Below are 12,450 nucleotides of genomic sequence, written 5' to 3'. Positions count from 1 at the left end.
ACACACACACACACACACACACACACACACACAGCCGACAACTAATGAAGGGCCCTTTCTCTGTGTTTATTTGTCCTGTTTTCCATTTTTTTCTTGTTTACATATTTAATGTTGTTTGCACCGTTGGTAATATCCTGTACCCATATATACATGTATATATATATATTATTAATAGTTATCGCCAAGCTAACATGGCAGTCCAAGAAAATAAGATGAATGCTGGGCTGCCATATTAGCTTGGCGATAACTATTAATATCCAGTACAGCTGCCGAAGTCTCATTTAGAGAGATCTAGAAATATTAATATATATATATATATATATATATTATTTATTATTTAATTGAATGTGATGCATCCATTTCCAAGTAAGTTTACATATGTGTGTTTTTGTCCTCCATAACCACTGTTGGTGTGTTTACATCCCTGTAAATTAGCAGCTTGGCTAAAGAAACTGATAGAATAAGTATCAAGTTTAAAAAAAAAAGTAATGGGGTTGATTTGTTCAATAAAAAGTCAAGGCAGTGCCCCAGCATAGCCGTAGTCTAATGACTGATACAAGATAAAATGTCACATGCTTAAAGAGTGGCTATAAGTGGTTTTCTTTCATTTCAAATATTTTATTGTTTGTGTTCATAGAATATAAGACAAGGTTAAACTTACTCATATCTTCTATTTGTTTCACCCAGGTTAGTCTTCTCGGTGGTAAGGTTTTAGTTCTCAGCATTTCTTCAGGATCCACTGGTCGAAATTCTACTGTAGGATCTATCGGAAGACGGCTTTTCAAATGTTGATACTTTTCATCCCTTCAGTAGCAGATTTGAGAGAGAAAAACATATTTTAAAATATTTTAAATATGATTTCTTAACAATAGCAATATTAACCCTTTGAGCCCGTAACACCGGTTTACTGGTGAATGGCTAATTTTTCTCAATAAGCCCATGATTCCAGGTTCAATGGCACCTTGGGCAAATGTCTTCTGCTATAGCCTTGGACCAACCAAAGCCTTCTCAGTGGACTTGGCAGACAAAAACTGAAAGAAGCCCATCGTATATACACATATATATGTTGAGACCCCCTTTGGTCATGACTGACCATGGGATTGCACCTAGAAAGTTACTCTCCAACACACAAGAGAGTAACTTTCTACCGGTGGAGTGTATCTGGAAGCCAAGTATATGGTCAAATCAGGTTCAGGAGGTCAGGACTCAAGGGGTTAAGGTAGCCCGTTAAAAATAATAAAGACATTTTAAGAAGTTTGTTTAATATTGATTTCAAATTTTGGTACAAGGCCAGCAATTTCAGGGGAAGAGGTAAGTTGGTTAGATCAACCCCAATGTTCAACTGGTACTTATTTTATTGACCCCGAAAGGCTGAAATGCAAAGTCAACCTTGGCAGAATTTGAATTCACAACATAAAGACGGGCAAAATGCCTAAGCATGCTAATGATTCCACCAGTTTGCCTTAATAATAATCATTTCTACTATAGGCACAAAGCCTGAAATTTCAGGGGAGGGAACTACTCAATTACATCGACCCTAGTTTTTCACTGGTACTTAATTTATCGACCCCTAAAAGGATGAAAGGTAAAGTCAACCTCGGCGGAATTTGAACTCAGAACATGGCAACTGGCGAAATACTGCTAAGCATTTCGTTCAGCATGCTAATGATTCTGCTAGCTCGCTGCCTTCAGTTTGCCTTAATAATAATAATAATAATAATACATTATTTACATTTGACAGATATTTGTCTTCATCTTGTTTGTTGTTAACACGTTTTGGCTGATATACCCTCCAGCCTTCATCAGGTGTCTTGGGAAAATTTTGAACCTGGGTTCTCATTCCTAAGGTATTTTTCAATGTTGTTACTATTATTATCATTATTATTATTCAGGTCACTGCCTGGAATTGAACTCGGAATCTTGAGGTTAGTAGCCCATGCTCTAAACCACTATGCTATATGCCTGTGGGCACATCTCTTAAATATAGAACTGTTGTAATAATAATAATAATAATAATAATAATAATAATCATAATAGTTTCAAATTTTGGCACAAGGCCAACAATTTTGGGGGAGGGGATAAGTTGATAATATCAACCCCAGTGTTCAACTGGTACTTATTTTATCAACCCCTGAAAGCCTGAAAAGCAAAGTTGACCTCAGCAGAATTTGAATTCAAACATAAAAATGGACAAAATACAGCGAAGCATTTTGCCAGCTCGCTGCCTTAACTTTGTTTAATATTAAAAATAATTAAAGATTTATTCTGCCAATTCACTGTCATCAATTGGTTAATCCAATGTTTGTAGTATGAATGAATTAGCTGTCACTGAAAAATGCATGCTAAGTGTTTTCTTTGCATCTATTTCAGCAATTGTGAAATTTGCATCACAGCAAAATTTTATCATTATTTTTACAAATGAAATCTATTATTTTTAAAATCATTTCTACTACTAGCTTCTGTTGATGAGTATTAATTAACTTTATACTGTTTAATCTTATTATAATTAAGGTAGCAAGAGGCTTAGTGGCATTTTGTCTTTTTGGGTTCAAATTCCATCGAGGTCGACTTTGCCTTTCATCCTTTTGAGGTCAATAAAATAAAGTACCAGTTGAGCACTGGGGTCGATGTAATCAGCTTACTCCACTCCCCTTGTGCCAAAATTTGAAACCACTATTATGAACATTCTTAATGTGTCGAGCTGGTAGAATCATTAGCATGCCAGACAAAATGCTTACCAGCATTACATTCTGAGTTCAAATCTCACTGAGGTCAACTTTGCCTTTCATCCTTTTGGGGTTGATAAAATAAGCGTCAGTTGAGTATTGGGGTTGCTGTAATCAACTATCTTGTTCCCCAAAAATTTCAGGTCTTGCACCAATAATAGAAAGAAATATTATGAACATTCTTTTTTACTGACACTGAATAAAGTAAAGCATATTTTTTCCTCTCTAAAACTGATGATCCAAAGCAATGGTTCTCAACCATTTTTTACCTCTGGACTGTCATAGATATTCAATGTCTAAAAAAGTTTTATTATATTTTTATAATCAAATATTATTAAGAACTATATGAAAAAAATTATTAAAATATTTTATGCTTTGTAGAAGTATAACCAGTTTACTGCACATAAATTTTAACAACAAAACCTTGTGGACCCCCAAGGGTCATATGAACCCAGGTTGAGAACCTCTGGTCTACAGCTATCCCATATCACATGAAAACCATTAAAATTTAAGTTAAGCGAGAGGGAGAAAAAGGTGGTATATCAAACCTCATTTTGGCTTCAAAAATTTTATTTGCAGGAAGAAGGTCTTCAGGTGGAAGACATTCTGGCATTTTCCATTGGTGTTCAATACAGCTATCTTCTTTGATTTTGAAAGAAATTTGCATTTTTACTACAGTTTTCTCGTTCTGAGTGGCACAGACAGTTTTGTTACAGTAGGCTTTACCTTCACGCTCATTTGCTACCTTGAAAATTAGTGGTACTTGCTGTCCTGGTAGGAAATAACAATTGAAACTAACTTGAGCATGTTTAACCCTTAAGCATTCAGACTATCCTGTCAAATGTTATGATTATTTATTCACATTGTTTTCAATTAATCATGCAATTATCTTGCAGCCTTGAGATTTTGATCTGATTGTTTATTTTTTAAATGGCATTGTAGAGAAGGTATGAAAGGTCAGACCTGGTTGGTTTGAACATAAAACAAAGTAGAATACTTAGGACGGATATGGCTGATTTAAATTCTGAAAGGTTAAATAAATGTATTTCAGCATTTTCATAAAACTGACCAATTTTCTCTCACTATTAAAACAAAGTTTATTCTGAAGAATGCTAGCAATGCCTATTTCCTTACAACTTGCTGACGAGTCTTCCATTTGATCCGATCAATGGAACAGCCTGCTCATGAAATTAATATGCAAGTGGCTGAGCATTCCACAGAAATGTATACTGTTAAAGTAGTTCACAGGGGATTCAGTATGACTCAGAATGTAACAAAATTTGCCCTTTGAATTACAAATATAACTCTCATTGTAACCATGTAGCTTTGGGTTCAGTCCCACAGCACAGCACCACCTTGGGAAAGTACCTTCTAGTATATACCAAGCTGACCAATGCCTTATGAGTAAATTTAGTAGATGGAAATTGCAGGAAGCAGTTGTAGGAATATATGTATGTGTTTGAGTGAAAATCTTTACAGTCCATGTTTGGTACTACTTGTGCAAAGCTGAGATGATGGTGACATTTGACATGTCTTTGCATGCAAAGACATGTCCAGTCAAGCATGCAAACTTCATTTCTTTCAAATCTTCACACGTCCTCTGCATTTACAGCCCACATTTCATGACCATATAGCATAACTGTTCATACACAAGCATCATGCAATTTGTCTTTCACTCTGAGGGAGAGGTCCTGAATAGACACATACGTTCTTATAGATGCATACTCATGCATAAACAAATATATGTACATGAATGTGCACCAACAAATATAAGCATACGTAGATACATAAATATAGAATGACTAAATGCTAATATAAAATGATGTGTACTTGAAAATAATAGAACACAACCTGTGTGTGTGTGTACATACAATACATGAATACATGGCAAACTAGGGATGATGGAGGTTAAATAAAAGTCAAAGTAGATCCAGATTATGCATTCATTTGTGCAAACTGTTCTGTGAGAATACTCAAAATACAAACTGATTATGAGGGGCAATCTTTATATCCAACTTAATATGGATGCTTTGTTAGAATGCTAAATACTGCAGTATCTGTTGTGAGAGGACGTCTTATATGGATGCATGGTGCATAAAAACATATTTTTGGCAGAAGAGAGCCATCTGCTATGAGCACTGGAACTAACAGATCAAGTGATTTCAATATATCTTGTCTCATCAGAAGCAGACATCCGCAAGCCACATACCAGCCAAATCTCACTGTCAATATAGAGAATTCCAGTGACTTTTCAGAAATAAAGATTGTCTTTTGGTATTATTACTGCTTCTGTCATTTAATAATTATGTTTTAATAAGCCTGCTGGCTATTTGTGACATCAGTGCCTGAAAAGTCACTGAACTTCTATATATTGCTGGCAGTGAAATTTGATTGGTAATGCAGCTAGTGGACATGTGCCACTGAGGAGATGGGACACATCAAAATCACATGATCCACAGCAGATGATTCTCATTTGCCAACAATATGAAAATGTGTGCTTTTATGCACCACACATCCAGATGAGATCCTCTCAAAGCAAATAATGCAGTATTCAGCATTCTAACAGAACATCCACCTTAAGTTGGATATAAAGATTGCTCTTTGGTATTAATACTGCTTCTCTCACTAATAATTATAGACTGATTATATAGAACGAGTATAAAATGATGAATGTCAACATAACAGGGGCTTGTTTTAAGAAAACTAGTTGAAATCAGTAAAGATATGACATAGTATGCAAGAGATCAGGAAACAGGTGATATGGAAAAGCAGCAGGCCGGATGATGGCTTCATTGGTTACATGTTTCTAATGGGCCAAACCTCGGGTTCATTACATTTCCAATGGCGAGAACGACAGATGTCAGCATATTCAGCTATTGAAAGTCTGATTCTTGGTGACCAAAATGACTCTAGAAATTCATTCCCAATTCTGAGAGTTGAGCATAGAGTGTCTATTCACATCTTATCACCCTTACTATGTACCACTTTCAGATCCTGCATAAAATTGTTTTGCCCAATCCTTCTTCAAAATGCAATCTACTGGAATTCCTACATTTTCCCTTTTGTATGTTTTACTACAGAAGCTCAAACTGATCAACAACCACAGCGATCTAACGACTCTGAGAGTCAAACTGCTTCTCTTTCTCTGACTCTCCTAACAGACAAGAAAAATTTACATTTGTTTTGTTGTTGTTGTCTTTGTCACAAATTAAATAAACTTAAGCTCAAATAAAATAAACATGGTAACTAAAAACAAATCAAAATAAAATCAACTCCAGGAAATGAAAACAACTAATGCTGGTTTTAAAAACCATTAACTTACCTGCATTGATAAAGTAATTGTGGAGACTGTGGATGTAGAGATTCTGTGATAAATTCTGACATGCAGCATTTGCAGCTTGGCCAAGGAGGAGACCACCAAAAGCTATAGATCTTGAATTATGTATATATAGCTTGTTACCTCTGAGGTAGAAAATAATATGATCCAATATAAAGAAAAGAAAAATTCATGCTAAATTAAATTAGCTCATAAAATGATTACAATATTTCTAACAATAATACAACAAAGAAGGGAATCAGGTGAATTAGGTGAAACTGGCCCAAACTTGAGAATCAAAACAATTGAAAATTGGGTCAAAGTTGAAGCCTATAGCAGAGGTTTGAACATAATTATTGTGAAATATATGACATACAATTCAATGTCAGTTTAATACATTTATCTATAATAATAAAATGCTTAGTGTGTCTCTGTCGGTCACACTAAGCAAAGAAGGGTAAAATAACAGATGAATTGGCAGTGGGTGGTCGTGATAGATCCTAAAGTAGGCAGACAAAAATTTAAAGGCTTTGCTCTGAAGACACTAGGGAAAGAAGGGTACAACAACAAATGGCTGTGAGTGACAGTCAGAAGTGGCTAACCACAGGCAAACTGAAGTGAGCTCTGAATTCCCCAGTATTTTAATGAAATGAAATTTTTACTGTAAATTATATTTAGCAATTTTACACACACACACACATGTTGCAGTATCTGGTCCTGTATTTTGATGGTGATGCTGGGATCTTTGGCACTATGCAGTTTGAGTAACTTTCAATGCCATATTTTGGTACAAGGCCTTCAAGGATTTTCTCAATGTATATCACTGCATATCTTTCTTGCCTTCATTCTAGGAAAAATTTTTTTAATTCTTTCAGTCTTTCCTAGTAGCTGATACGTTGCATTGAGATGATTTTCTTAGTGTAGCTTCGTTGGATTGCTTTGAGTTCTGCCATGAATTTTATATCGTGTAGTGACCATAGTTGGCCCAAGCTGCTAAGCACGTATGTCCTCCAAAGGATGATCAATGTCTCCTTTTCTCTTGTTTTGAAAGTCTGGAGGATCCATCTAGCTAGCCGTCTGCATTTTATTATCAAATTAGTAATATGCACTTGAAAAGATGCATCATTGCTCATGTCAATGCCCAGGTCACACACTGATATTGATTGAAGGATTTCAGTTCCTCCTGGGCCAGTATCCTGTCTGCATGTCGTTTAGCTTTGTGTGCTAATTTTTCTGCCTTAAACTGCATGTTGCTGTCCTCATCCCACCTGTATATCGCATCCAACTCCTGATGCAGATGTGAAATATTTCCAGGATTTTAAGGTGGCGAGCTGGCAGAAATGTTACATGCCAGGTGAAATGCTTAACGGTATTTCGTCTGCCGTTATGTTCTGAGTTCAAATTCCGCCAAGGTCGACTTTGCCTTTCATCCTTTCGGGGTCGATAAATTAAGTACCAGTTACGCACTGGGGTCGATGTAATAGACTTAATCGCCTTGTTTGTCCCCTCTATGTTTAGCCCCTTGTGGGCAATAAAGAAATAGGTATTTCGCCTGTCTTTACATTCTGAGTTTGAGTTCTGCCGAGGTTGACTTTGCCTTTCATCCTTTCAGGTTCGATAAATCAAGTACCAGTTGCATACTGGGGTTGATCTAATCAACTGCCCCACCACCACTCTTCAAAAATTTCAGTCCTTGTCCCCTAGAATAGAAAAGAATATTCCCAGGATTTTGTATTGTCTGAGAGACTTTTGTGTCATCTGCATAGCTAGCAGCTGAGGGCATGTCTGAAAGGGTCACTATAAATAGCAGTGGCCCTAAGACAGTGCCCTGTGGAACACCACTTGCTATTTGTGTTTCCTTGGAGGTGGCTCCATTGGCCACCACTGCCTGATGTCTATCGTTTAGAAAGTCATGCAGCCACTCTCCAAGTTTTCTGCCTATGCTGAGATCATGCAGTTTGTAACATACCATACCATGGTCGACATTGTCAAAGGCTTTTGCAAAGTCGAAATATATCACATTCATGCCTGGGTCATTCAGCTACTGTTTTAACACCCAGTCGTAGTGTTTCTGAAGTTGCATTAGACAGCTTCTACCTGATTGAAATCCTGATCGAAATTCACACTGGGTGTTATTTTCTTCAAGGAACGCAATTAGTTTCATCCAGACTATTCATTCTCTGATTTTACTGATGTGTGAGGTCAGAGAGATAGGCCTATAAATTTTAGCATCTGCTCTGCTTCCTCCCTTATGGATAAGGCATATTATCCCTTCCTTCAGTTTGTCTGGGAGCTTTACCACTTGCAAGAAAGTTCTAAAAGAGAAGCTGCAGTGGTTTTGCAAGGGCTTGTTTGCATGATTTGAGAAGGACCACTGGAAATCCATCAGAGCCAGCAGCTGAGTTTGTGTCAACCTCATCTATGGCCAGTATTACATCTTCTTCTTCAATGTTGATGTAATCAATTTTTGCCTCTTTGGTTACAGGTAAAATGGCAAAGAATTCTGCTGGTTTGTTCACTTGCCTGCATCCCAGAAGTGTAGTGAACACACTTTGGAACTGTTCGTTCAGTATTTCACTTATCCTCATGGGGTTTCCTGTGAGTGAGCCATCGTTTTGGAAGAGGTGTCCTTTTGGAAGAGGTGTCCTATCTTGTGGCATACTGAGGCTATTTCTTTGGCAAACTTAAAGAAAGCTTTAAGGCTCGACTTGATATTTTCTGAAACCCAAGCTTCCTTATCTGCTCTCGCCTTTTCATGAGACTGATACAGACTTTTCTCAATCTCCAGTTGCGCTCTCTCCAGGTGAGACTTCTCTCCACTTTTGGGGTGCTTGCTCAGGCGGCAAATTTTCCACAGACATAACAAAAATTGTCTGGGTGATCCACACACAGCCTCCCCTATTCATGATCTAACATAATGAACAGTTAAAACAGTAATCACGCAGAGTGAGAGATATACATACCACACATGACAGCAGTGCAAACGACACCAAGAACAAACTGATGTATTTGGCGTTTGCACACAATACGTCAGCACCATCGCTTGCTAAACTAACTAATGAACTTTCTCATCATTTGTTTTATTGTTGTTATTTCTTTAATTTTTAATCAAAACTGCTATCATTTTAACAAATTTTAGTATACAGCCTACATCTAGCCGAAAGTATAGTTATAAACTTGCGCATGCGCATAACTCAAAATCCTGGCGTGCTAGAACAATTCCGAGTGCGGATTCGGAATCAGCATCTTCGATTTAGTCTAAAACACGTTTTCTACCCCAGTAGCAAAATCTTTGTTGTCCAGTGTGATTAATGGTTACTAAAGATAGGGGAGGTAACTCTAAAATCTAAATTAAAAATTAAATAAGGGCAGAGCTAGGATCTTATGGAATGTACAAAGATAACTACCTAGGTACCTGAGAGATATTAAGATTTTGCTTCACTGAGGTGGGAGGGAGGGAGGTCTAATGTTCAGAGCTGTCATTGTATTTGCTGAAAGCCAGAATAATTTCCCTCTGCAAACATCCATTCAATTCTTAATTTAGATTTGCACTTCTCAACTAGAATTAATCATTAATTATTATTTTTCACTTCACTTAAAGGTATAATTATAATGAACTAAAAATCTATAACTTACTACATCATGTTAGACACATCCTTCAACATACACGTGCACATTTTATTATGTGTTCTTTTTGCTAGGAAATGTCTGTTAGTCCTTATCTAAATTCATTGCTGTCCTACTTTTTGACTGCTATTCCTCCCTCACAGTAATCTTGACAACAGCCTGTTACTGATTGGGTTGAGTGTTGTTTAATCACTTGAAACTTCATGAAGTTGCTTAGCACCAAGTCAACCCACATTCTAGCTGTAACCAGCTTCTCTCACCCTCTCTCTCTTGTAGGGGGTGTTGGGGGTGGGGGTGGCAGAGCATCTAAACCTAGATTATCTAACGACCTTAGAACAGCTGACAGAATTATTAGCATGACAGAGAAAGTACTTAACTGCAATCCTTTCAGCTTTACATTCAGAGTTGAAGTTGAGCTGAGGTCACCCCTTTCAGAATTTCTGAAATTGAGCTGAGGTCAACCTTTTCAGAATTGCTAAAATTTGAGCTGATGTCAACCCTTTCAGAATTGCTAAAATTTGAGCTGATGTCAACCCTTTCAGAATTGCTAAAATTTAAGCAGAGGTTAACCCTTTCAGAATTGCTAAAATTGAGCTAAGGTTAACCTTTTCAGAATTGCTAGAATTGAACTGAGGTTAACCCTTTCAAAATTGCTAAAATAAGTACCAGTTGAGTACTGGGACTAATGTAATCAACTAGCCCTCCACTACCAAATTTCAGGCCTTGCGCCTTTAGTAGACTGGATTATTTTATGACCTTCCCTTTTGCAACACAATGGAGCATGATTTGAGGAAGATTTGGTGTTATTTCTAACACCAGTCACTGTAAGTTGAAATATTAGTGGCCTATACTACTGTTACATAACTTAGCTATGTAATCTTATCTAATAATTTAGGTGTCTGGAATTTCAAATTAAGGAGATAGGTGTTAATTTTACTCAACTGTTACAGCTGCAATAAAGACATTAATTTTTTAAAAAATTTATATTTATTACCTTTTCTATTATTTACTTGTTTCAGTCATTGGACTGCAGCTATGCTTGGACATCACCTTAAAGAAATCTGTACCTATTCTATTCATTTCTTTTACCAAACCACTAAGGATGTAAACGAACCAACACCAGTTGTCAATTGGTGGTTGAAGAATGACAGAATGACAACACACATACACATAATGGACTTCTGCACAGTTTCTGTTTACTAACTTCATTCAGAAAGCTTTGGTCAGCCTGGGGCTATAGTAAAAGACACTTGTTCAAGGTGCTGCACAGTGGGACTGAACCTGAAACCACATGAATGGAAAACAAGCTTCTCAACCACACAACTATGCCTGTGTCAATATTTTGCTTTTTATTTTTCATAAAGTTAGATTTCTTACATCAAACCTAATACACGAACTAATGTTTATCACCACATCAATACGGCTGTTTGACATTACTACCGTTTTAACGCCAGGCAGATTCTCTGCCACCTGGCTACTGGTGCAACATGCACCCTGTATATTTTATGCCCTTCCCTTGCACCAGTAACCAGTTGGTGGAGGATCTGCCTGAGGTTAAAACAGTAGTAACGTCAAACAGCGATATTGATGTGATGATAAACATTATTTCTTAGTATAGTTACTACTTTCATCTCTTATTGAGATTTTCTAACACCTAATATATTCCTTTATTCCTTCATAAAAGAATAAAAGAACCCTACAATGTCATTCTAAAAATATACTATCACATCATAGGAATTTTGAAGCTACGAGATAATGAATGATTTATTCAAACCAATTTGAATAAATAAGCATTACATTCCACAGAGTAATCTGAATGCTATGGAGTTAAGCAAAATATATTTTTATTAACAATGCAAAGGAAAAATAAGAAGAAAAAAAAAAGACTTTAGCTGAAAGGAAACTGCTTGTTCATGAGAGCTTATGCTATAGTTTTATTTGTACAAAAACCAAACTTATCTATTATCGAAAAAGACAAACATAGATAAAGAGGTGCTTATATAATACATATAAACAGAAGGAAAATAAACAGTAACTCCTACAATGACGATCTTTTATTCACTATAGGCACAGGTGTGGCTGTGTGGTTAAAGAGCTTGCTTCCCAAGCATGTGATCTTGGGTTCAATTCTACTGCATGGTACTCTGGGCGAATATCTTCTACTATAGCCCTAGTTCGTCCAAAGTCTTGCAAGTGAATTTGATAGATGCACATTGAAAGAGGCCTATTGTGTGTGTGTGTGTGTGTGTGTGTGTGTGTGTGTGTGTGTGTGTGTGTGTGTGTTTTACCTTTCTTTACAGCTCGACAATTGCTGTTTAGCTCGTTTACAACCCTGATACAATAAATACAAGGCTTAAAATACAAAATAAATAAATACTGGAGTTGACTTGTTTGACGAAATCCTTGAAAGCAATGGCATGGCCGCAGTTCAATGACTGGATGATGATAAATTGAAAAGGTAATAGCTAAATCAAAGTGATGATGTTTCTAAAGTCAATTTAGAAAATGAACAGTGATTCACTGAGAAGCTTGTCCATGTCTCTTAGTAGGCAAAGATTTAATTCAGGGCCTGCACTTTAGATAAACGTACATGAATCCTACCTTCACATGAAAAGAGAGAATCTCTATTTTTGCTCTTGATACTTGCGAAATAAGGAAAAGTTTAGGGAGATTTGCTTTCTTTTACCTATCATCAGATATAGCTAAATTTAGGGATGATTTGGTTGCTATTTCTAGTATTTCATTTTACAACCTAGAAGTTTCTCTTGGTGGCACATACAC

The 12,450-nt window shown here is 36.5% G+C and overlaps 1 protein-coding gene across 1 annotated transcript in view; it reads right to left on the bottom strand.

The window, feature by feature from the left end:
• The window catches only part of LOC106884441 (acyl-coenzyme A thioesterase 8), a 20,205-nt gene that overhangs the window by 4,252 nt on the left and 3,503 nt on the right, over positions 1–12,450 (bottom strand). Inside the window, exons 2-4 of the mRNA XM_052973139.1 lie at positions 6,049–6,188; positions 3,275–3,497; positions 662–804 (exon numbers count right to left, since the gene is read on the bottom strand). Of these exons, the coding sequence (XP_052829099.1) occupies positions 662–804; positions 3,275–3,497; positions 6,049–6,188 (506 nt within the window). The remainder of the gene's footprint in view (positions 1–661; positions 805–3,274; positions 3,498–6,048; positions 6,189–12,450) is intronic.

Source organism: Octopus bimaculoides, chromosome 1 (assembly GCF_001194135.2).
Source record: "Octopus bimaculoides isolate UCB-OBI-ISO-001 chromosome 1, ASM119413v2, whole genome shotgun sequence".
Lineage (NCBI taxonomy): Eukaryota > Metazoa > Mollusca > Cephalopoda > Octopoda > Octopodidae > Octopus > Octopus bimaculoides.
This window is presented reverse-complemented; position numbering and strand designations above follow the sequence as displayed.